The 25,781-nt window shown below is 45.4% G+C and overlaps 2 protein-coding genes across 2 annotated transcripts; one reads left to right on the plus strand and one right to left on the minus strand.

The window, feature by feature from the left end:
* Positions 1 to 2,282: 2,282 nt before the first annotated feature.
* Positions 2,283 to 16,553, plus strand: PTS (6-pyruvoyltetrahydropterin synthase). The gene is made up of 6 exons (XM_029583127.1): positions 2,283 to 2,482; positions 4,219 to 4,298; positions 9,375 to 9,397; positions 11,630 to 11,686; positions 14,047 to 14,117; positions 15,436 to 16,553. Exons 1-6 carry the CDS (start codon positions 2,376 to 2,378, stop codon positions 15,557 to 15,559), a joined length of 462 nt encoding a protein of 153 aa, XP_029438987.1. The 5' UTR covers positions 2,283 to 2,375; the 3' UTR covers positions 15,560 to 16,553.
* Positions 16,554 to 17,017: 464 nt separating this feature from the next.
* Positions 17,018 to 25,528, minus strand: BET1L (Bet1 golgi vesicular membrane trafficking protein like). Its single transcript, XM_029583128.1, has 4 exons — positions 25,377 to 25,528; positions 23,132 to 23,223; positions 22,992 to 23,048; positions 17,018 to 19,322 (listed from the first exon to the last, which is right to left on the minus strand). Exons 1-4 carry the CDS (start codon positions 25,393 to 25,395, stop codon positions 19,155 to 19,157), a joined length of 336 nt encoding a protein of 111 aa, XP_029438988.1. The 5' UTR covers positions 25,396 to 25,528; the 3' UTR covers positions 17,018 to 19,154.
* Between the last annotated feature and the right edge of the window lie 253 nt (positions 25,529 to 25,781).

Raw genomic sequence — 25,781 nt, forward strand, 5'->3', positions numbered from 1 at the left:
AATTATTTTATTCTCAATTACCTGCTGATGCTCAAGCTTCTCTTAAGTCTGCAAATATCCACCTGCCTGGTTAAACTAGAATAAAGATATTAAAAATAAAAGACCATTCAAGTATCTCAACGAATAAACTTTTTACACAATATTTTGCAGAGATGCAATTTGGAGCAAGAACAAAGAGCCTAATCCCAGAATCATAGAAGTCTGCTTGCTCCTAACATGCTAGTGATCTTGACTAAGTTAAGCACTATATCACAACCTTGAAATAGCCATAAAAATTCTCTTTGATTAAAAAAACAACTTGAAGCTTGTCCACAACTGTCCATCCAATTGGTGGAGGTAGAAAACACCGACTGTATCTGGTTCCATTCAGGACCTACATACAGGTGATTGGTTTGGTTTTTTTTTACACAACTCTGCCTACTGGATGAGGGGATGAAACCCACATATTCTGGACTGGTTGAGCAGAAAGACAAGGAATAAAATATGTATATAATTTTAAAAGACAAATCACATACAATATTCTAATGGCTATCAGTTGGTATCAAATAAAAGGACTGATGATTAAGCATAAAACTGAGTAATAATGGCTACACTAAATCAATGATGCCTATTATGAAGGTCATTTACAAATTTTGTGTCTTTTATGTGATTTGTTAAACTGAGGGAAATAGGATTATTATTAATATATAGGAATCTCTTCCACTCATCCTCAACAGGATTTTTTTTGGTTGATCGTGGAGTTTATATAATTTCTTATGCTCTAAAAGGCTGATGCAATAAGGTTCATCCAGCCTAGCACAGGGGTTTGCTTGCAGTTGGGTACGCGTTTTGGATGTGCAATAATAGTGTCCAATGTAGGAAGGAGATTAGTGTATCTGAAATGCACACTCTAACAAAAGTGAACTGGATGGCACCCATTCCCTTTAGATTCCATAGAGCTGAGGATATTAACATTGTAACATGGTATTATCTGCAGGAAAAGACCATAATGGTCCATCCAGTTGGCCCAGCAAATTTGGAGTTAGTTATTATCACCCAATACATTCGAAAGCCCCCAAAGGCTGGGGACCCAATGCACATTTTTTAATGTGGGGGAATTTAACTCTAGTGCCAGAGATGGAGTAAAGTTAACTCGCAGGCAAGAGCTCATGAGAAACATTTAAAGAATATGGTCTTCTGTGTTGTGATAAATGTGTCCTCCTCCTTACTATCATCCTGACTCTTGAATTTACTGCTTGCAGTGGAGAAAGATATATGTATATTGATTTGATCAAAAGGAAGTCCACTTTTCTTATGACTGCACAATTTAGAAACCTGTAGCAACATTATAATCAACTTCACCATTAAAATCAACACCTCAGCAAAATAACCAAAAAGTGCTCAAAACGGATGCTCATATTGAGCGCCTGCTGCAATAAACTCCTTTTGAGTGGCAGAAATGCAGAATTCTCCCATAGCGCACCCTTTTTTAGGCTGCTCCGATTTCCCTCTCATTTAAATACTGCATCGGGCATGTTAGGAAAAGGAGCTGATGCAATAAGATGTGCACACAGCCACGTCCTCTGGGTGCCCAATGCAGTATTTAAACAAGGGGCAGTGCTAGGGGAGAAATGCATTGGGTGCCCACAGTTGCAATGGGAACTCAATATGAGCATCTGCTTTTAACCACATTTGGCTGATTTTGCTGAGATTGTGAAGATGCTATGGGTGTGTAAATTGAGCATCCAAAATAATTTTCTTTTTAAATCAAGCCACTGTACATTTATTTTTCAACACCACATGCAGTAAAGTTGTGTCACAGGGATACAAAGTAGGAGGGATCACAGAGGACCGTATTTTTTAAATTTCTCATGAGCCCTTGCCTTGCGGATTCTCTTCACTGCACCTTTGGGGCTGGTGTTCAGTTGAAGTTTGCGATGGGTGCCCAGCGATTTTCTGCATGGGCCCTGCCTGCCTTTTATTGCATTGGCCTGCGCCCATTGCAGTTAAGGAACCAGGAAGCAAAGAATGGAATTAGTTTGATGAATTCTTTTCTGTTTAGTAAATCCAGTTCTCTCTTGAATTTTTTTTTTTATATAATGTTTACTCGTCTTTCTGTTAAATATTTGAAGAACTCCCTTTCCTTTAGGCAGGGAAGATCTGTCCGGTTATATAGCTTCCCCGCAGGCCGCCTTATTTCCTAACCACCCTGGGCTCTCTGCCTGCAAGCTCCAGATGGTGGGAGGGAGCGCGCTGTAGAGGGAAAGGGGGGTGGGGCGAGCCACGTTCCTTCCTAACGCGGGAGCGCTGGTGGGCAGGGACCGGGCGGACGGCAGCCGAGCGGAGCCGATCGCGCTTTCTCCTCCGGGTCTTCCGCGCTGTAATCGGAGCCTGCGATGCCGCACGAGAGCCGGGCCGCGGGGCCGGGGCCGGGTCCCGGCGGCCTGCGGACTGTGCAGCTCTCCAGAAGCGTCGCCTTCAGTGCGTCCCACCGGCTGCACAGGTGATTCGGGCCGCACCCCGCCGGCACTGATCGCTGCAGGCTAAGCTTCGCCTCCATTCACCCAGGGTTAATGGCACTGGTGCCCCGCCCCCTCCCACTGACTGACAGCAGCCTTTTTATTATTATTATTATTATTATTATTATTCTGCTGGGCTGGTGTTGCTGTAGCTGAGCCCAACAATCCGAGTCAGTAGTTGTGCAAGGAAAAGAATTAACCCTTTAATCCTTCTCCCTTAATAAGTTGGAATTAGTTGCTGTTTCGCAGAAAGATGACGTGTACTGTAAGGAAACCCCAGTCTCTGCCCCTGCCTGTGCTGTAGCTTTTCCTGGCCCCTCTCCTTGCCCAGCTTGCCCTCCACTGCCATTCCGTGCTCCCTTCTTGCTTAGCCTCTTGCTCTGAGCCCAGGCGCTCCCATCCCCTGCTCCCCTCAGGCTTGTTGCATGGCTTGCTAGTCCTAAGAAGCTTGCTCTGAGCAGGTCACACATTAAAATGCAGTAATATGTGTGAAACAACATAAAATACTATACCGTTCACATAGGTAAAACCTGCCAAAAAAATGCATAGATAAGCGAGCAACAAAAATAGTTGCAGTCAGTTCATGCAAAATGTACTAAACACCCATACAAAATAATGTTTAAAAACTCCCCCTCAGAAAGACCTGACCGAAAAAAAAAAAAAGATTTCTGTTTTTTTCCAAAAGGCCAAACAGTCCTGTTGTTGATGCAGCTCTAAGGGAAGTGAGTTACAAAGCACAGGCCCAGCAATAGAAAAGGTTTCAGTCTGAGGAACACAGAGATTTTTCGCTCCCGATCAGGAACGTTTTCCACCAACACAGATCTCAGATATTCAGGGCCGTTAGCATCAGGCAGAAACTTACTCTCCAGGCCATAGGTAACCAATGAAGCCTAGCCAAAACACGGATGATGTGCTCATGGTACTTGGTATCAGTGATGATGGGCTATAAGTCTTTCTGCTAAATTGCCAGCTGTGTGTTAGAATATAGCACAAAATTTTTCCTAGCAGGTAGTACCTACAAGTTTCCTTCCAGTGATACAAATCATTGTATAATACTAAGACCTAGTTCTCTGTGCATCTGGTCAAAGATATATATCTGTCTCCCAGTTAAAAGCCCTTCTCCACATATTCATTTGCTGCAGAGGAAACTCCCAGGATCACATCACATGACTTGGAGATAAATGATGAGCTTATTGTCTGAGGACACCAGCTACAGAGAGAACACATCCTGAGCTTTCTGTGCCATTTCCACGGTGCAGTAGCTCAGTCTGGGAAGAAGGGATTTGTAGCCAGTAAATGGAGTAGCCATGAGTTGGAGGCCCTAGACCTGCCTCACATGCGACCTGAAGGCCTCATTCCTGAATATTGTGAATGGTACTCGTTAAGAACAAACAAATGGCACGAGGGAAGGCATTTTCACGGGCACGGTAATGGGTTTGTTAGTGAGTGTCTGTGCACGCTTGGTACAGGGGAGATAGGGGAATCTGCCATCTTTCCCTGGCTTCTCCTTTCCTTTTTGGCTATGGGAGCATCAGTATCACTTGGATTCGGGAGCCAGAGAAGAATTAAACTGCATGAAGATGAGAGAACAGAATCCCCATGAGAGCCATTTGCTATGTACTCACAAAATGCAGTTTTATGGTTGTTGCTCTTTTAATTTCGTGTATGTGTATTCTTTTTTCTTAATATGGATATAGTCTGTTTTGTTTATTTTCTATAGTAAGTCCCTGACCGATGAAGAAAACAAGAAACTGTATGGGAAATGTAACAACCCAAACGGACATGGCCATAACTACAAAGGTCAGAAGCTGAGAGCCCTACAAGCCAGTATTTATTTATGTATTCATTTGATAGTCTGCCTTTCAGGCATTTCACATTCAGATCATGGAGCCCTTGTGGGCTCGTAATCCAAGTTATCCCTGTTATTAGAACCTCTGCCCCAGACACCCTGCAGATCTCCACCCGACCTCTCACGCCCTATCCAGGAGGGGGTGGGGGATAGGGAGGGGAGAAAGAAAAGCCAGCCAGAAGAGAACTCATTCAGCGTCATTGAGAGAGACCGAGAAATGGACAAAGAACCTAAGATGAAAAGAGAGGGTCTGAGAGGACCAGGAGGGGGAAGAATAAGAGAGAGGGGAGATGGAAACCTGCAGCGACTGCCAGTGAGGGAAAGAGGGACCTCTCAACTTACTGACCAGGGTTATTGGGTGCAGGGCCACCAGCATGGCTCAGATTTTATCCAATGGGAAAAAGGCCCTCCCCCCAACTTCCACCCCAGGGTGCAGAAATACACCTGCAGGGAAGAGAGGTGTGTGCCTTACAGCAGACTGTAAGAAAAGAATTGAATGATTTCCTAGCGTGTAGCTAGATGGACTCAGGACCAATGAGTTTATGCTCCTCTGCCAGCAGATGGAGACAGAGTCAGGTTTCAAAGCTGACATCACCCTAGATACACCCCTGCAGTGACCTCAGCCCTTCAGTATTTCTCCGGCTCCAGCAGATGTGGACATGCTTTCCCTACGGGGATCGCTGTACCTTTTGGAAGAAGAAATTCTACTTTTAAATTGGAGAAAGACTGAGCCCTGCTCTCCTGCGGTGATACCTAAAGGTCTCTCCCCCAGTTGAGAATTCCTGAGGTGATTTCCGAGATCCCTCAGAGGTGTTCCTTGGTCCAGTAACCAGTTCCAGGTGTGGACTTTGCTGCCTAAGAAGCCGGAAGGCAGCAGGTGCAGGAAGCCGAGCGCGACGGTGACAGCCAAAGTCCTCTCACCCCGCAGCTGGCGACCGTCTCTGTACTCAGCTGGTAAAAAGAAAAGAGGATTTCCTCCTGATTCAGAGACGTTGAAGGGGGTTACGGTAAGAATTCCTCTGGTCTCCTTGCTTGGCGCGCTATACTGATGTCGTTCCCGATCCCGTTGGGGTAAGGGAAAGTGGGCTTCTGAGCGGCCCCCCTGGTGGGCTAGGCCCTGCTTTAGGCTTGGTCGGTACACTGCGTGGAAGGCCACGGCGGTGCGTTTTTTTGCCTGTATTGCTCACCATAGAGCTTCAGTACACTCAGTGTGTGTCAGTTCTGCGCCTGTGCCGTGCACATATCATCTTGTGCATACATACGTTCACAAGAAAAGCCAGGTGCACGGGCCTCGTTGCGGCCTGTGTAGGCACTGAAAATATGTGTGCATAAAATTTTAAGCATGAGCCATCTGAACAGGCGGTTACCATGGCCAGTGGCTCTGGCAACAAAGAAACCTAAGCGCCTTTTTTTTCCTGCACTGCTTATCATATTAGGGCTGCACAGTTTGACCTGGATTCTTGCTTATGTCAGCACTGTGAGGAAGCACAGGGAGGGTTGGCCTCCCCGGACTTTCCTAAGCCCAGCTCCTCCCATTCAGAGGATGGGTCAGTCACAGCCTCAACTGGAAGTATCCCGGATCTGAGTAACCCCAGGACTGGGTCATCTATGGGAGAGTACTTCCTGGGCTAGGCATGGACCCGGCTGCCTTCTCTTGGGTGGAATTCTTTCGAAGGCCTTCAAGCCTTTGTACAGGTGCAGTCTGCTGCCTCACTTGCCCCTGTCCGGATGGAACCTCAGCTGGTAAGCCCTCCCTCTTCCAGTCCTATCGGCAAACATCGAGGTATGCCTCGACTCACCAAGGGTATCCCTAGCACAGTGGTCCCCAACCCTGTCCTGGGTGCCCACCAACCAGGATATCCACAATGAATATGCATGAGAGAAAATTTGCATGTTATGGAGGCAGTGCAAGCAAATTTTTTCTCATGCATATTCATTGTGGAAATCCTGAAAACCCGACTGGCTGGTGGGCCCCCAGGACAGGGTTGGGGACCACTGCCCTAGCAGGGACCCGGATGGCACGGACGAAGAAGAGGATCCAGATTCCTTGGCAGATGGGGAAATCCCCCCTGGTTTAGAACCATATCGGACCATGTTAGAGTTTATCCATAGAGACGGATTGCCAGCCCTGGTTTCCCAGACCCCGAAGATGTTGGGAGTTCCTGGGGCAGACTGTATGATGGAACCAAAGAAGAATCCCTTTCTGATTTCCCTACGGAGAGCCTCTTCCTACTTTCCAGTACCAGAAGCCATGCAGGAGTTGATTGGCTAGGAAGGGGATGCCCCAGAAGCAATTTTTAAAGGTGGACGAGCAGTAGAAGCTCTACACCCACTGGATCCGGCAGCGAGAGAACGTTTGCATTTCCCTAAAGTGGATGTGCTGGTCTGTGCCGTCTCTAAGCTAACAACTATCCCAGTGGAGGGAGGAGCGGCCTTAGAGGATGCACACAATAGGCGGATGGAGTTCATCCTTTAAACAAGTCTTTGATGCGATAGCAATGACCTTACAGATTGCTTCTTGTTGTGCCCTGGTAGCTCGTTCGTGCCTGCTCCTCTCTCAGGAGGGGGATGACTAGGGAGCGAATTCCAGAACGGTTATGAAACCCGCTGACATCTTTTTAGCTGACGCGGGCTTGGACCTAGACTGTACCTTGGCCAGAGAACTGGCCTCAGTGGTGGCGGCCAGAAGACAAGTTATGGTTGCGGAATTGTACAGCAGATGCAACCTCCAAGGCAAATCTCACATAGATGCCCTTTAAAGGATCACTCCTCTTTGGAAGCGAATTGGAAAAGCTGGCCAGTAAATGGGGCCAATCTCCAGTACCCCGGCTACCAGAAGATAAGAGAAAGCAGTTACTGTGCCCCTCGCCCATGAAAGGTCGATCCTGAGGCTCCCAATGCTTTCACCCCTAAAGAAACGACATTTCAGAGGTCTTGGTCCTTTGGGAGGTCTCCGTCATTTCGGAGTCAGCAGCCCAAGAGAGGGTCAGGCTCGGGTTCAGGTTCGCCCCAAACCCTCCAATGAAGTTTTACCAACCCACCCTCGGAACTAGGAGATAGGGGATCAGCTGTCCCTCGTCTACCAATGGTGGGTCGAGATCATTTTGGACAAATGGGTACTGGAGATCATACGAGAAAGATATGTGCTGGAATTTCACAGCACTCCTCGGGACATATTCATTATATCTCCCTGCCACTCCCAGAACAAGAAGCAGACAGTGGAACCTACCCTGTTAAGGCTCCTCAGGATGAGGGCTATAATCCCAGTACCTGCACCCCAGGAAAATACAGGGTGTTACTCAATCTATTTCATCGTACCCAAGAAGGAAGGTTTCTTTCGCCCCACCCTGGACCTCAAGAGCGTCAACCGTCATCTACGAGTGATTCATTTCTGCATGGAAACCCTATGCTCCATGATAATGGCCGTACAATCAGGAGAGTTCTTAACCTACCTGGACCTATCCGAGGCCTACCTACATATTCCAATCCGACAAGAACATCAATGTTTCCTATGCTCTGCGGTATTGGTCGCCATTATCAGTACTGGGAACTGCCCTTTGGCTTGGTCACTGCCCCCAGAACATTTTCCAAGATTATGGTGCTTGTAGAGGCAGTGTTGAGAAAAATCCTGGTGCACCCGTACTTGGACGACTGGTTGATCCGGGTAAAGTCCGTGGAAGATAGTCTCCAGGTGACCAACAAGGTGACCTCCTTGCTTCAGGAACTCAGTTGGGTCATAAACCTGGACAAAAGCAGTCTCAAACCCTCCCAGTCTTTGGAATATCTGGGAGCCCAGTTCGATACCAAGCAGGGTGTCGAACTGGGCTCCCAACCATGTGAATAAGATAGTTGATGTCCCAAGTGCATCTGTTGATGAACACGATACACCCAATGGTGTGGAGCTATCTTCAAGTCCTCAGTTTGATGGTGGCAACCCTGGAAGTAATGCCATGGGCGAGGGCACACATGTGACCATTTCAGTGCTCCCTGCTGATACATTGGAACCCACTGTCTCAAGGCTATTTAATTTGCCTCCATGTAGTCAGAGCAGACTGCTCTCACCAGTGAGCAAAATCGAGGTTTTGAAGCCAATAAAGCAGGAAGAACCGAAGCAGAACATCACACCCCTGTCCTTTAGATCAGCCAATGGGCCTGGTATTTAGAATATCAATAAGGACTATTCATTAGACAGATCTGCACCCATGTGGTCTGAGAACAGGTCAATTTGCATGGCAAAGATACCTAGAAAACCAGAGCTGATTGTGGCCCTTGAGGATCCAAGTGTTGTACCTGTGGGATACGCCATTTATTCTATTTCCCTTGTGGCAGAAATCTTGGCTTGCTGATCTCCATGACTTTTCTGTCATTCTTGCTGCCTGAAACTGGTTTGTCGCCTGATTCACAAAACCACCCACTTTCTACTTCCTGCTTTTAACGGAAGGGGAAGTGACAGTTGGTGGTTGCCTAGCAACCAGATTCAGAGCTTTCAAATGCCCACCTCCTCTAAAGGCATCACATGACCACAAGTATGACTCCATGCAAATGACCATCATCACAGAAGAGTAAGTTCTCATTGCCTTTGGCATTTGTTTTCTCAATCACATTCCCTTCCATGGCTGAAGAGAAGCTGTGCATTTTCCCTGCTCAGACCTCGGGCCTGACACAGAGTACGTAACTACCAAAGCAATGCACCATTACCCCCATCTTTTCCTGTAATGATTTATTCCTAAGAATCTGACAGTGATGCATTAGAGGTTAACTGTTCTTTAGAAGATCTTTTATTATCCATCATTTATTTATTTAAGATTTTTATATACCGACATTAGTGTGCAAACATCATGCCGGTTTACATTACAACTGAAAGATTGAAAAGTACAATGAACAGGGGAGGGGGTGGGGAGTATAAATAAATTAACAGAGATTCAGTAGTACAGAAAGAGCAAATAACAATAGCAGTAAAATGTTAAAGCAATAAAGCAAAAATGCAATGTGAACTCATTTGACCTACTTCCATTTTATTTTTTCAGTTGTGGTGACTCTACGGGGAAAGGTAAGCTGTTTTATTGTCATATTAAGTTATTTTTATTTTAGTGATTAAAACACCTTATTTTAGAGGGATAACTTCGGTATTGTCTGCCTCATGCTTTTTAAAAGCGCTGGTGGCAGATAAAACCACACCTGAGGGTAGATAGTTCCTGGTGGTTTTAGCTGGTCTGCCCAGTTCCCTTCTCTGCTGCTGTACCACAGAGTCGATTCTCTGTGTCTCTCCCGTGCCCCTGCCACCTCTGCTGGGATCCTGTTCCTCCATATGCACTCCCCTCTGTGAAGACATGCCATGTTACAAAATACATCCCCTTACAGTCTTCCTGATCCATTGCTCTGAGACCTCCATTACATTAAAAAGCACTTGCCTCCTGTATATTATTAATTCTCTTTTGTATCCCTCTGGGAAACTCACTTAGGCCTTTAAAGGAGACTTGCCCTCATGATGTTTGCTTGCAGATCAGGGAGGCTGGGACCATTTCAGTCTGCTGCCGGTCAACACAAGGAAAGGAAGAGGAAGGCACGGCTGGCAGGAGGCAGTGGAGCAGGCCGTGCGGACCAGCCCGTTCCTGCCGACTCTGCTCCCATTGCTCCAGCGCCCTGCTCTCCTAACTCCAGGCCGCTTTGCTCATCGTTCTCTCTCGGGTTCTGCGTCTCTTTCCCATCCCCGTATCTTGGGCCTGCAGATCTCTGCAAGAGTCCTCTAGCCTTCCCACTTCACGCTCGAACACAGAACCGCGGCGGTGCCGCGGGGCCTGCTGAGATCTGGAAGAAAACAGCGCTGCGCTTTTCCCACAAATAACCATAGGAAAATCGTCAGGGCGGGGAGTAACTTTCCTGCTACCCGCGTTGCTGCAAGCTCCATAGGTGCCTTTTCCCCTGCAGGCTTTGTTAACAGTTCACAAAGTGAGAGCTGCCTAAGGCAAAAGTCCCTGCAGAGATTTGCACCTGGATCTCCTGCAGATAATTTTTCCAACCAAACGATGCCTGTACTTTTGAAAATCCAAAAACCATGTGCATTGCTGACTCCCCTGACCGAACCCTGCAGTGGGGACAAGAATGTGGGTAACAGCGCATGCGTTGTGGAACTTTTTTTTACCTGCAAGCTGGGCGGAAATGGCTGACAATTGCCCTCCGTGAGTGTGGGGCCTTACCAGGGGCTTTGGGGCTTAGAGACCATGTGAGGGGATTTGTAATGGATGGCACTCCCTGCTTCAGGTCTCTCCTGGCACCCTTTTGGTAGCCGCTTCTGCTCTGAGTAAAGCCGCCGGGCGGTGCGTTTCCCAGAGATGACACAATACTCCTGAAGAGGTCTTGCCAATGGTGTATACCGTGGTATCACTGCCTCCCTTTTTCCGCACTGTCCTCTTACCGTTTGGCATTAGATATGAGCATCCTTGGACCCCTCTCCTGTTTGTCGGTCATCAGTACCTTATCACCATTATGTTTCTAGGTGCCAAATGCATGTCTGTACTTTTTTTATTTTGCACCAAATTTTGGCTGCCTTACTCTTGGTCCCTCCTCAAGCTGTTGTTAAGTCCTTCATCTTTTCCATTTCCCCATGAAGCGTCACGCCTGCTGCACATCTTCCTTCCTTCCAGCTCCTCTGCAGCGTTCTTTATGGAGAGAGTAATTGGAACAGGCTCGGGGACTGATCCCTGTGCTGCTCTATCACTCCCCGTGCCTCCAAATTAAATTCGTATTTATCTCCACTCTCTGTAATCTGTCACTCAGTCATTCTGTAGCCTAGATCAGCATTCGGGTCTGATGTAAGCTGAGGTACAAACCTTATCCTTCAAAACATCAACTTGCCTGTTTTGACTTTTATTCCTATGTCTCTTTTTTTTTGCTGTAATTGTATTTTTAAAAAGTTAGATTAATTTGAAACAAAATGTGTGCAACTTTTGTTGTGCTCACGCCTCCTGTTTTGTAAAACTCTCCTTCCCTGAGTATTTTTAGAAGTTTATACGCTGCAGGTGCTGTGAAGGGGGCGGTTTGCCGGGGGCTTACCAATATTGTCGGCTCTTGGCCTTGGAGACTTGCATGCTTCGGAGATGGGGATAGCATGCGCAGGCTTAAACATTTACCAATTGATCTGAATCAGATGCAGCGTTCGGCCCCACTGTTACCTGAGCGCACACAACTCAGTCCCCTGTTCAGAACTACACTCAGTGACTGACTGTAGCTTGAAGACCATTTAAAGGGCGGAAAATCAAAGGTGTATTATCTTTCTCCATAGGTTGATCCTGTCACTGGTATGGTAATGAACCTTACAGATCTCAAGCAGTATATGGAGGTAAGAGCATTTTTCGCTGTAGCGCTGGCGTTCAGTTACATATGCTGCAGCCTAGGCAGTGGCAGTTTAGGAAACATTGCAGCTTCTGTCACTGATCTCAGGATAATTGTTTCCATTGTCATTTTAGTGTGCTCATACATTGCCCTGGATGTAATGGAAGATATAGCTTGTACACTGTGCCACTTGACTGTCATCTTGAAACGTGGGCTACCACTATGGCATATTTTACTGCACAGAATCAACACTATGGGCAGAGCTGCTGGTTCAAAACTCATCTTTCCTGCCAAAAAGCACACCAACATTGAAAAGCGGCAGCACTATCAAGAGCTAATGCTTTAGCACTAACATAAGGCCTGAATTTACCACTCCGCATTGACTCCAGCATGCTGCTTTCCGAAGGGGTGCTTTTGTTAAAAGCTGCTGAAAGAGATCCACCCCAGTATAAACGCGGAGGTGCTTTAGAAGATGCTAATATTGCAGAATATTATCTTTAACCAATTGCAAGTACCAGCAATGGCTCTGGCTATCGTCTTCGATATCAGACACTGCATGCTGGGACGTGGGTTTTCCCATAGGCACAGACTGGGAGAGAAGCTCTGATGAATCGGACTTACGGTGCTCACGGCACCAATTAGTGATCTCCGTAGGGATGGAAGAACTTGGAGGCGGTTGAGCTTTTTTTTTGCAGTGTTTGAGTGAGTACGTGTGTGGTTCTGGCTTAAACCACCGAACAGCATTTAGCCTTCCGTGTTTCAGCCATTTCTGAAGCCTGGTAAGCAAAATGTGGATAGCGTTTTTGGATTTAAAAGTGCAATTGATTTCTGTGTGCCCTCTGAACTTTCATCTCAGGGACTTCAGTCTGTTTACAGCCCATGCTGACTTTGGCTCGCTGATAAGGACTATTTATTCTGATTTCAAAGAAGGATAAGATCTACCTGAGCGACATGAGTCACTTTGCAATGTTTTAATGGATTTTCCTGTGCCTAGAAGTTTAGAGTTCAAGTTTTACGAATATATCTGATGATAAACAAAAAAGTAAAAAGTATGCATGGTAACATTTGATTTCATTTTGTGCATGACTGTTCAGCCTCATATTGTTGTTATATATACACACACACTACCCTGGACCACAACCTTAATATAAAAAAAAAAAAAGTATTATTATTATAAAATTCTGTTTTATTAATTCCTTCCCAAATCAATCATACACATGCTGTTAACCCCTCACACACACAATTAAAATGAAAATACACCATATTTTCCCTACACACCACGCTCGTATCAATCTCACACTCAGAACAATTAAAACATACCACAGGCATCAATTTATATGAAACAAAATACTTGAAGGGGTCTTGTTAAACACAGCTAATCTTTTTTCAACAAACCCCACACCTGCTCTTTTTCCAAATAGCCAACAAAGTCTTAAGTTTCACCTAATTAAAGGCTTCGTCAGGGGAACAATACATGAAAAAATTCCATTTCCTTTTCAAAACATACAGCCTTCCCATGTGGTCTTATTTAGCCAGCAATTATATAAAAATTATGTTGTTCAGAAAGCAAGAGAAACTGATAACATCCTAAATGCTTGTGGTATGAACAAAATAAGCAGCAAGGGCCTGAGTGAAGACGTGCGTTTTCCCATTCTGTGCCTATGGAAAAATCTTTACTGAATAAGGCCCAAGCTGCTCTCTTCTGGTCTCCCCTACCATCCTGTACGCCCACAGTACACGTTCCTATTGCTCAGTGTTTGACACTGCGTGTACTGGAGGAATCGTCCGCCAGTCGTGGACTATAAAAGAGAGCTGCGAGAGGGCTCGGCTGTTGGGTTGAGACCCTGGAGGAGAACAGAGAAGCCCAGGCAAACAGCTGGGAGAGCTTTTCTGTTAAATGTCCTTGTCTTTATGAACACCGTGGCATGGGACATTTGGAAATGACCACCAAAACGGATTTATTTTCTTAAACTTGAATCCTTGTATTTCTTTTATCTCTAGACTTTTAAACGGAAGGTAAAGTGCTCCACATGATAGTATTGCTGAATTCGCTGTACCATTATGTATCATTGTGGTTACTAGACCATGGTCACTGGTTCATGGCGTATAATTACCTTTTTAAAGACATTGGGCTAGGTTAAGAACATAAGTTGCCATACCGGGTCAGACTTAAGGGTCCATCAAGCCCAGCATCCCGTTTCCAGCAGTGGCCAATCCAGGCTTACAAGTACCTGACAAGATCCCAAACATTAAATAGACCCCCTGCAACGAGCAGTGGTTATTTCCTAAGTCAGCTTGGTTAACAGCAGTGGATGGACTTGTAGAATTTAGAATTAAAAGTGACAGATTGTTGTTCTCTATCGCTAGGAGGCAATCATGGAGCCTCTGGACCACAAAAACCTGGATGAAGACGTCCCCTACTTTGCTGACGTAGTAAGGTACGTATGGTGCTCACCACCGCGGCCTCCCTAGCTTGTGTCACCCTCTGAGTGTCTGACCGCCCGTATCCAAGCAGTCTCTCTCCTATAGAGGATGGGCCAGCAAAACGCATGCCCCAGCCCGCAGCCTCCTGGCTGGCACGGGCCAGCTCGCTTTCCATGTTCCTCTTCAGAAACAGTAATGAAGAAAAGAGACAGCTTGGCTCATGTTCGGAGTGAGGAAAATTAAAATGTCAAACCTGAAATGCCTCTTTACACATTTTGTGCAAATTCTGAGGGTCCCTCTAGCGATTGGTTATTAGAGAGTAGTACATAAGAATAGGAATCATTAAACATGCAAACGCTTTCCACCAGAACCCTGCTGGGATGATTGGAAGCATTTTCCCTTCTATTAATACTTCTCAAGGGTCCTGACCAGTGGCTTTCAAAGGGTTGGCCATTATTTGCTGGTCTAGGCTATGAGAAACACCACTTTAATTTGGAAAGCACTGTTACAGCGGAGAATGGATACGGATAAGTTGCAACTATTATATTGAGCAGGGATGTGTTTTTCTGGAGTATAAAAATAGAGATTAGAAACAAAGGGTACAGCGTTACAAAAGAACCACTAGCAGCAGGAACTTAAAGGACCCAGGCATATTCTAGCCTAGCCATCTCTTCCCATTCCTAAATGGACTTTTTGTTACAAAAGACAGCGCCAGAGGGAACTTGCAACAATGTTTCAAAGTAGTTTTGATATTCTAAGAGGTAGGATTGGGCATCCACCATACACAGGAGCAGGATGGCAAAAAAAGAGGCCTATCTAGCCTGCCCGTCCACACGAACTATACAGCTTTACAATCTCTCTGCTCCCTTAGAGATCCTCTGTCCTCGGCCCAAGCTTTCTTGAATTCAGACACAGTCCTTGGCTTCACCGCCTTCAAGGGGAGGCTGTTCCATGCATCCACCACCCTAAGTCTACCCTCTATCACGCTCATCCCATGACCCCCTTGGTTCCAGAGCCTCCTTTCTGTTGACATAAGCCTGCCTTCTGTGAATGGAGACCTTGGAGACATTTAAAGGTCTCTATCGTATCTCCCCTATGCCACCTTTCCTGAAAGCTATAAATGTTTACGTCTTTAAGTCTATTCCCCATATGCTTTAGAACAAAGACCACCGGCCATTTTATATCCTTTTGAAGGTGCGGTGCATGATGCAGAATTTCTCTCTCGAGTTGGTCGGTTCCATGGGCCGCTTCTAGCTGCTGCATTCTTTTGCTCAGTGCTTTCAGAGTTGTTTACCGGTTTTCCACTCCCTTTGCCATTTTGTTGTTGTGCAGTACTGTGGAGAACCTGGCGGTGTTTGTCTGGGGGAGCCTGCAGAAACACCTCCCAGCCGGGCTGCTGTACGAAGTGAAGATCGATGAAACCGAGAGCAACTCGGTGGTCTACAGGGGAGAGTGAGAGGACCCGAGGAAACCTGCAAAAAGGCCCCTGCGTTTCTCAAGGCTCCTGTCTTTCCTTCTGGAGCCACACTACAGCTTCTCAGTTTCGTGGACGGTTGTGAGGGGCAGCGTTAGATATCGCATAAGAATGGGGCTGATGGGTCAGAATGTCAAGAAAACAAAGTTGGTTTTATTTGAAAACTTTAAATCCTGCTGAGACAGGACTAAAATGGCTAAGATTTAAATAATAAACCTTGCTTTTGTTTTCTGGGCCTTCTGTTGCCTCAGCTTGGTTTATATTGTCTGTCTCTGACTGTTTTGTTTAATATTGACCTGGGGCCCTATGGTATTGCACTGTATGAATAGTAATCATAACAGATACATGCTTTTTGCTGATGATAAATGATGGAACAATTTTCATGAACCCCTGGGCAGGAATATAGACCAAACGTTTACAGAAAATGGCAAGAGGTTACCAAGGACAAAAACCAAGATTTAAATTGCCTTTCTCCTCTGCGTCCCCCTCCGAGGAAATTCTGTCCCAGTAACTCATCCTCTCGACAATTTAACTGGCGCTTGCTGACGTTCAGCTCAAGTTAGAAGACAGCTGCCTTAACTTTAGCCGGGCATGTACTGCTGAATATGCAGGTAACTTTCCCTCTCCCTGGCCTGCTGAAAAACCACCTCCAATCAGGCCGTAGCTTACTTGAATGTAGTCCGATTCCACTGGGTTAGGGTTGCACAAAGACATTGGTTAAGGCACTGCTAGGAGCTTTTAGTAAGAACCTTCAGTGATTAAAAATTCTTAGCGCAAACTCCCCCCAAAAAGAAAAAAAATTACAAATATTTCTTTTAATGTTGCTTTTTAAAAACTTGTGAATGCCTGTCAACATCAATGTTCATCTGGGCTGTTATGATTTCTGTATGCTTGATTTAAAATGCATTTGAAAGTTTCTTGGGATGAGCTCAGACTTTGTGTGTATTCCCTCCCAATAAAGAAGAATACTGAGTAATCCCGTTTCGTGACTGCTTAATGTTGTATTGGAGCAGCCTCTTCCACCCCACCTACTTTATCCGAGGAGCTTGTACCTTATAGATCTACTCTGTGAAAATTGCTTACAAGGTCCATAGATTTCCATGAACTTTGCCCCTGCAGCTTGTGAGCAAATCTGAAAGTTAAATCTAGACCCATGGTTTCCCTATCCTGATCTACTTCCCCAGCAAGGCTTTCTCTCCATTCAGCCTAAAATACAGCCATGTACTTTCAACCAGACGAGCAAGTTTCAGACTTCCTGGTACCAGATAAGTTTAGATTTATACGGCGAGCTGGCTGCAGTTAGCTGCTGCAGTACTCTCTCCTAATGCCAATCCCCCCTCAGAGTTAAAACGTAAGTTCAGCCTGGGCCAAATGCACATTTTCCGGTCTGTGTGCTTTTTCTTAATACCTGATGCATTAGCATAATAGTAGCTTACTGCATTGGGATTTTTAAAAATTTTTAATTTGTGCATTAAAACCGTATGCTGAAAGCCAGAGGATGGTTTACTAAGCCACAGATTATTGCATTGCCTATCTCATTCTTTCTTGCGGGGGAAGGAATTTTAGAAATTAGTGCTGGGTAAGGAGGGAAGTTAGATGGGGGATCCACTGGCACCCGTCTAATACCAATCCCTTCATTGCTCCAGGCACCCTGCCTCTTCTATTAGTCATTCTACTAATATTCCCTTGCCTCTTGTGTCCTCAATCTGATATGCTCCACACTTTAACTACTGCCTTAGCGTGAATCCCCTCTTTCCACTCCATCAGCCTGTGCATCTCTGCCCATCCAGGCATACTAATCTCTCAGCAGCAGTAACAGCTCCTAGGCCGCTTTCTTTTCCTCTGTCTATGCATATAACCTCATGGTGAAGTGTCTGTGCAATATGCTAGGCCAGCAGAAAGTGGTCCAACACGCCACTGCTACTGCTCTTAGATTAATAGGCCTGGCTCAGCACTCAGTGGGTAGAGTTAGGGGAAGAGATGTTTCAGCTTCCAACACCATTGCTGCTGCTTGACCTGGCCTTACGTCTCTTGTGGTGGAAAACTAAGGGCCAGATTTTCAAAGGGATACGCGCGTACCCCCCCGAAAACCTGCCCGAAGTTCCCCCTGCATGCGCCAAGCCCATGTTGAGTAGGCTCGGCGGCGCGCAAGCCCCCGGAGCTTTCCGGGGGGGGGGGGGGGGGATGTTGCAGCGGTGCGTCATTTGGGGGCAGGGCCGCAGGTGTGGTTCCAGCCTGGGGGTGTTTCGGGGGCGTGGCCAAGGCCTCAAACGGCGCCTGGGAATCGCACGCCTGCGGCGTAACTTGTGCAACAACGGAAGCAGGCTGCACGGCTCAGCGCCTGCGCCGATCCCAGATTTTAACAGATATGCGCAACTACACCCGTATCTATTAAAATCCTGCGCACTCTTGTTTGCACCTGGTGTGCAAACAAAAGTACGCATGTGCACAAATTTGTAAAATCTACCCCCAAGTGTAAGGGCCTTCCTACCACTGCAAAATCCCAGGCCACTGGCGTCCCTGCTAATTGATATGTTTCCCTGCCTAAAGTTGATTATACCCTGTACTGAAGTCCACGAGTTAGGATTATATAAATTGGGGGTTCGCAATTCTGCTTCCTGCCCGCAACAAACAAGCCTGATTTTGAGAGTAACTAAAATATGCAAGTTAACCTGTTCTTGGACCAACTGTATGCAAAAGTATCTGATGAATAGTCCTGCTTTATCCCAAATCCTCAGCCTCTTTGTGACCCTTAAGAACCTTTTGTGTAAATATCGGGCCCAAGCTTGACACATACACAAAGTGTGTTAAGATGACATAACACACACCTGTGGGATTTCTTAAAATGGAAAAGTTATATAATTTATTCACAAGTAAAAAGAAAGTTAGAGTAAGAATGTGTAGCCCTGCCTTATAGCATGCTCATCAGAGAACAGCCCATCCCAATGATCCTTCTGCATTAGGAAATTAGTAGTGTAATGGAAGTAGGATGAGCAAAGAAAGTGGCTCCAACTAATGCAAACTTGCAGATTCTGCTTTGGGGATTTGGTTCCATACAGAGCACAATAATAAAATCTAGCCACATCTCAAAATCAATTCAATTTGCGAGAGAAATTGTTCACATTCAGTATTAAAACCACCACAGTGAGTAAATTGTGACTGCTACCCAACACCAAACCTCTAAACTCAGTGTAGTTATTCTGATGTACAGTTTACAAGACTGACACCAGACTCAGATTACAACTGTTGTTTTATGGCTGGGGCTCGAGCTTGGCAAACATGCCAATAGCTGTAGAAATCCAACAAAGTGTTTTCTATTCCAGCCAGGAAATGACAAGTGGAGGAATGCTGCAAAATGGCCAAATCTTCCCAAAGATGTACAGCAATACGTCAGACAGGTGCCTCACCCCAGGCAACACCGGTTCCTCTGCTCGAAGAGGTGGGGGGAGCAGACCAGAATCCACCAGCTGGTACAAGATTAGACATAGGGCTTGTGACATGATCTGGGCAACTCCTTGTAGGGTACTGGACGTTGCAAGGCTTGGCTATCATAGTCCCAGGGAAGGATGCCCTCGGTTTAAGTCCGAGCTCTGAACAAGAGGCAGTAAAGAAGGAAGAAAATGCCAATCAGTCCTGCTGAGACATAGCACAGGAGTTTGCGGTTGTCGCGGCCGGAGCGTGTCATGGTGGAGAAGCGTTTCACACTGCCTGTCAACAGGCCTGTCACACTCATGAAATCCGAATCCTTAAGAGAAAGAAAGAGGGGAAGGTTCAGTAGAAGATGGCAAGGAGAAATTTTAGAGTTCTGAACATGTTGACATGTAAATACCAATCCTTTGCAGTCAAACAATAAATCTGCTTGCCACAGATCTATATTTTGTTAATTCTTACATTTTTATATTATAAATATATATATATAGTTTGTTGGTGCTGTACCTTAGAGCACTAGGTGTATATTGGCAAGTAATAAGTTTTCTACAGTGCCTTGCAAAAAACTTCACCTCTCTCTACAACTGTCATGTTCTCTGCGCTATAAAGTACAAATCAAAATGCATTGCTTCACTGCTCTACTACTTTCACCATGAAAGAACAATTATAGAAAAAATTCCCAACATGATTTTATTTTTAAATTAAGTCATGCTTGCATACGTCTTCACACCCTGTCGTAGCAAACCCCAATTCATTCCAGTTCAAAAAACTGATCAAGTATTGCCCAGTTAAATGAATGTTTGGTTGATAGAACTAAATGTAGGTAAAACTGATATCTCGTAGGGCGGGCATAAGGATTTACATAACTGTAATAAAGAGCCTGAATATTTCTATTTCAGTGGTGAAATATTTAGGGTTTAAATTGGACTCCTGTTTGCTTATGTCTGCTGCACACGATGCATAACAGGTTGAAGACGGTTGAAACAGCTTTGTCCACTTCTCATACTGGGTGCTTTGAAAACAGCGATTAATGGCCTAAGTTAACTACTATAATGCTGTCTACTTGGGCCTCCTAGGGAAAGTTACCTGGAAACTCCAGATAATACAGAATAGAGCAGCAAGGATTATAAGCAGTAGTTGGAGGCGGGTTCCCACCTGCTCTTTGCTTTTGAAATTGTATTGGCTGCCGATGGCAAAAAAGGTGCAAATTTAAGATCCTTGTTTTGGCATTCTGACCATTAAGAGGGAAAGGTCCCTCCCACCTCAGCATTTAAATTGCACTGTGTTAATTAAAATAGGAGATCTGTTTGTGTTCATCCGTTAAGACCTTCCTTCAGTAAAACAGAGCATTTTCAACAGTGGTGCTAAAATTGTGGAACAGTCAGCCTTTGTCATTAAGAACTTGATCTATTAAAGGTATGAGCGGATTCTGGTATGCTCAGGGTGAATAATGGGAGGCTAATAAGAGTAATAGATAAGTAATGCTATTTGTACTGTGGTGAGTTATTTTACTGAAGGTTATATTCCCAATGTAATGATGAGGAAGGTAGAGTTTAGAATGTTTTTGTGTTGTGTTTTAATGTCATGGTGCTGATCTGTATTTTTATTTGATATAAAACTATTTGGATATCGTGCACATCCTTTAAGGCCGCTCCTCCCTCCACTGGAATAATTGTTTGCTTAGAGATGGCACAAATCAGCGCATCCCCTCTAGGGAAATGCAAACGTTCTCTCACTGCCGGATCCAGTGGGTATAGAGCTTCTAATGCTCGTCCACCTTTAAAAATTGCTTCTGGAGCATCCCCTTCCTGCCCAATCAACTCCTGCATGGCTTTTGGTACTAGAAAGTAGGAAGAGGCTCTCCGTACGGAAATCAGAATAGGATTCTTCTTTGGTTCCGTTGTAGAGTCCGTCCAAGAAACTCCCAGCATCTTCAGGGTCTGGGAAACCAGGGCTGGCAATTCGTCTCCATAGAAAAACTGTAACATGGTCCGAAATGGTTCTAAACCAGGGGGAATTTCCCCATCTTCCAAGGAATCTGGATCCTTCTCTTCATCCATGCCATCCGGGTCCCTGCTAGGCATACCTCGATGTTTGCTGATAGGACTGGAAGAGGGAAGGCTTACCAGCTGAGGTTCCATCCGGACAGGGGAAAGTGAGGCAGCAGACTGCACCTGTACAAAGGTTTTGAAAAATTCCACCCAAGAGAAGGCAGCCGGGTCCATGCCTAGCCCAGGAGGTATTGGGTTAGGTGCAACCGAATTTCCCTCTCCCATGGATTACCCAGTCCCGGGGGTACTGAGGGCTAGGGTACTTCCAGTTAAGGCTGTGGCTGACCCATCCTCTAAATGACAGGAGCCAGGCTTAGCAAAGTCTGGGGAGGCCAACCCTCCCTGTGCTTCCTTACAGTGCTGCCATAAGCAAGAATCCAGGTCAGACTATGCAGCTCTAATATGACAAGCAGCACAGAGAGAAAGGCGCTTATGTTTCTTTGCTGCCGAAGCCATTGGCAACTGCATGTTCAGTCAGCTTGAACTTAAAATTTTATGTGCACAGATTTTAGGTGCCTAAGCGGGCTGCGGCGAGACGCACGCAGAGCCCATGCACCCGGCTTTACTTGGATTCTGCATTTAGTAAGCTATAGTTGTACATACGCACATGATGTTGTGTGTACAGCGTGTGCGCAGAGCCAACACGCGCTGCTCGTGCTGACGCTCTATGATGGGCAATACAGCACACACAAACGCACGCAAGATGGCGCTGCTGCGGCCTACCACGTGGTGTGCCAACCAAGTCTAAAGCGGAGCCTACTCAATCCACTTCCCCTTACCCCAACAGGATCGGGAATGACACTGGTACAGCACGCCGAGCAAGGAAACCAGAGGAAGTCTTACCAAAACCTCTCTGAATCAGGAGGAATCTTTTTTTTTTGTTTGTTTTTACTTACTTGGGTTCAGTGCTTACTGGCTGAGTACAGAGATGGTCTCCGGCTGCGGGGGAAGAGGGCTTTGGTCGTTAAAGCCGTGCTCAGCTTCCTGCACCCGCTGCCTTTCAGCTGCTTCAGCAGCAAAGTCCATGCCGGGAACAGGGCTACTGGACCAAGGCACACCTCTGAGGGATCTCAGAAATTCTTAAGTGGGGGAGGGACCTTTAGGTATCAACACATGAAAGTGGGGCTCAATCTTTTCTCCAATTTAAAAGTAGAATTTCTTCTTCCAAAAGGTACAGCGATCCCCATAGGGAAAGCATGTCCACATCTGCTGGAGCCGGAGAAATACTGAAGGGCTGAGGTGACTGCAGGGGTGTATCTAGGGTGACGTCAGCTTTGAAACCTGACTGTCTCCATCTGCTGACAGGGGAGCACAGACCCATTGGTCCTAAGTCCATCTGGCTACACACTAGGAATAAATAAATAGGGTGTACAAGGGTGTGAAGACTTTTGCAGAGCTCTGTATGGAGGATGTTATGAAGCAGGTTACATTCACCAGAGATTAAGAATTTCTCTAAACTATATCAAGATAATTGAAAATACTTGTCATGGGGTACCAGGTCTCAGATTGTATTTATCAATCAAGAAGATTGTTTCAAAGTGAGTGGTAAATTGTATACATCCATCTTTCACTTCCCTCTGCTGCTCTAAGAACAAATAAGTCTGACAGCACCTACTAACTTGCTCAGCTCTTTGCTTCAATGCATTCCTGTCTGTCAGTGTAAACCCTACAAAATAGCAGCAATGTTTCCAACAATCCTGGAATTAGGATGGTGGCAGGCAGAATTCAATTTGGAAATGTTTAAAAAATAAAGGTGAACTGTCTTGCACTTAAAGCAGACTCCAGCCCTCAAAAGCTTACACCTCAAATCTATTATAATTGGTCTGTAAGGCATCACCACTATTCAACATGAATACAGAAGAACTGTTTCAAAGCTAAACTTAAGGTACAGAAACAAGCAGAAGTTCTCTATTTTCCTTGGAACAAGCTCTTACCATGCCATCCACATAGGTGTTCTGATCTTCAGCATCTCTATCAATGTCCAGTGCCAGCTGCTCAAAGGACAGAAGAGAGGAAATGTTGGTTTGGGCAAATGCCAGCATAAGAAAGTTTGTGAAATAAGCTTTAAACATACCGATTTAAGCCTGGTGACCTTGGTGGTTAGACTGTCTGCCATCCGTTTATTCTCTGCATCCAACATCTGTTCCACTGCACTGGAGTTCTGACCTGAAGGAGAGGGAGAGAAAAGCTCTTAGCACCATGCAGAAGTCACATATAAAAAATGTCATTTACCCATCAGAGAATAACCACGTTAGGTGAAACTATAAAGGGCAGCACAAACCAAGAGGGCAAACCATGGAGCACATGAGAAGGCAATCAACCCAAAACAGCAATACTGCTTAGAAAGTATGGGGGGTAACCTACGCAGAGCAATAGTTAAATCCTAAAAGACAGGCAGTGGGGTGGGGGGAGTGGGTGATGGGTTCCAAATGGAAATTTGTATGCACATCTACCCAAAATAGACAAATTGCTAGTGGGCAGATTGGATGGGCTATTTATTTAAAATAGTTAAACGTTTATTTTTAAACACTTTTAGCCATTCATGATCAAATAACAGAAGAAACAGTATAGAATGTTGGTCTTTGTCATTTACAATGGCAGGAAATATTTTTTCATAGAAAGGGTAGTGAATGCCCTCCCAGAGGAGGTGGTGGAGACAAAACTGATGACAGAATTCAAAAGGGCATGGAATAAAAACAGAGGACCCCTTGTGGCAAGAGGATAAAAATGGGGTAACACACGATAACTTTTCTGAATTGAGGTAGCCTGCACAGAACAGCAGTTACAATCTTTGAACTCCTTGCTGAGCACAACAGATGGACCACTTTGTTTTACCTGCTGTCATTTACTCTGGTGATCAATTAAATCTTATTCTGAAATCAGTGTTATCTCACATTGAGTAAAAGGTTTTGGACTTTTGTTAAATAAGATGGTGAAGTTTATTCTATTATTTTAAGGAATTATACATGATCATTAGATACCTAGTTTGGATGGCATACTGCTTTTTTATTAAGAACAGTTGTAACAGGGGAAGGTCCATAGACTAACATTCTGCAAAAGTTTCCACCATATATTTTATAGGAGATGTAACTATATTTAATAGTTACATCTCCTATAAAAATCTTGTTGGTGTAGGCAGAGAAGTATTTCTTTTCAAGATTCTCTCACCAAACCAGTGCAATTCCATAAAAAAATCAACACTGATGCTTTCATGTATGATTTTTGCTTTAATTTTTTATTTCAACAGCAACATCACTTCTCAAAAAACACATGCTGCAGTAACAATACAACTAATATTCATTTTGTACATTTTAGGTACACTAATCACACACATTTTGTATAATGAATTAGAAGGAATTAGAAGTAACTTTTCAAATTTTCATAATAAAGCAAAGTGAGTTTGAATGTGTGAGAAGTACTCAGGGCCAGATTTAATAGTTTTGCATTCATAGGGTTGGAGATTTGAGGGGGTGGGAGGCCCTGGAGATGAGAAAATGTGAGAAGTCCCTTACTTCCTCCCCCTCAAAGTCCCAGCAGCACCCTTTTGAAGTGGACTGCTGGAGCGGGCTCTTTCTTGGCATAGTTGCACTCCTTTTTTGGCCTGATTATTTGGCACCATAGCCAATTTCCTAAATCCAGACATGAAAATCCGCACACATTTTCTTAGCACCCAGATTATTGCATTGGCCTGTAAGCCTGTACTTGACTCTTCTTCTGTGGTTGTGGGAGCCTGTGCCAGCAGCTCAAAGAAAGAGCACAGCAGCCACAGCTATGCCTATATCTGACTGGCCCCTGGCTGGGCACAACAGAAGAACTTTCCTTGCTGTCTTGACCGGGTTTTAGTGTCCGGTGACGCTTGCACAACTGACTGGAAAACTGGACTGTGCAGTTCAAAACCGGGCAGTTGATGACCCTAGGTCAGGAATGGCCAACTCCGCTCCTCGAGAATCACAAATAGGCCAGGCTTTCAGGCTATCCACAATAAATAGGCATGAGAGAGCTTTGCGTGCACGGCCTCGTTTGTATGCAAAGCTATCCAATACACTGTCATTGTAGACAGCCTAGAAACCTGGTCTGCTTGGGGCTCTCGAGGACCGCAGTTGGCCACCCCTGCCCTAGGAGGAATCCTCCTGAGACGGCAACCCAAAGCGTAGAAAACCGCCGGGAGACGGGGAGTTAGACCAGCAGCTCCCGCGCACGGCTTGGCAGACCTCTAGAAACCTCGCTCTCCGGTACCTGTCCTCTCCTCTCCCTCCTCAGCGCGACAGTGAGGCGATTCCTTGTCGCTGCCTTACTTTCAGTCCCGTTTCCTAACTCACCTCGATTCCAGTCCGCCATCTTTGTTGCTCTCCCTCGGGCGCTGACGGGGAGACAATGACGCAAACACTCCTGGGAAATGAAAGCCGATGCTGTGGGTTAGACTCTCTCAGCCAATCAGAAGCCTCTTTCCGGTTCGCCACTGGACGATCCTTGCGTTACAAGCCTCGCCATCAGTTAGGGTCAGAGGTGATGTAGCGTTAGCAACCTAGATTTAACCACGCCTCTTACGCGTACTAATTCCCTTTTCTGCAGAGTCCCGTATTCCAAATTTTGTGGCTGTAGAAACAAGTTGTTGTTATAAAGTGCAATCTCGTAGTAATTAATAATTTGAGCTCAGAATGGAAGAGCATATATAAAACGTGGGATACGTTTGGAATGTAAGCAGCAGATAAATGAGATGTAAG

Source organism: Rhinatrema bivittatum, chromosome 17, assembly GCF_901001135.1.
Source record: "Rhinatrema bivittatum chromosome 17, aRhiBiv1.1, whole genome shotgun sequence".
Taxonomy (NCBI): domain Eukaryota; kingdom Metazoa; phylum Chordata; class Amphibia; order Gymnophiona; family Rhinatrematidae; genus Rhinatrema; species Rhinatrema bivittatum.

Excerpts from the sequence above, each read along its gene's own strand:
- PTS (XM_029583127.1), top strand. The coding sequence starts at position 2,376 with ATGCCGCACGAGAGCCGGGCCGCGGGGCCGGGGCCGGGTCCCGGCGGC. Across the intron at positions 2,483-4,218 it reads GCGTCCCACCGGCTGCACAG|TAAGTCCCTGACCGATGAAG; the intron begins GTGATTCGGGCC and ends TATTTTCTATAG. Across the intron at positions 14,118-15,435 it reads TACTTTGCTGACGTAGTAAG|TACTGTGGAGAACCTGGCGG; the intron begins GTACGTATGGTG and ends GTTGTTGTGCAG.
- BET1L (XM_029583128.1), bottom strand. Across the intron at positions 23,049-23,131 it reads AGGTCACCAGGCTTAAATCG|CTGGCACTGGACATTGATAG; the intron begins GTATGTTTAAAG and ends TCCTTTGAGCAG. Across the intron at positions 19,323-22,991 it reads ACACCTATGTGGATGGCATG|GATTCGGATTTCATGAGTGT; the intron begins GTAAGAGCTTGT and ends CTTTCTCTTAAG.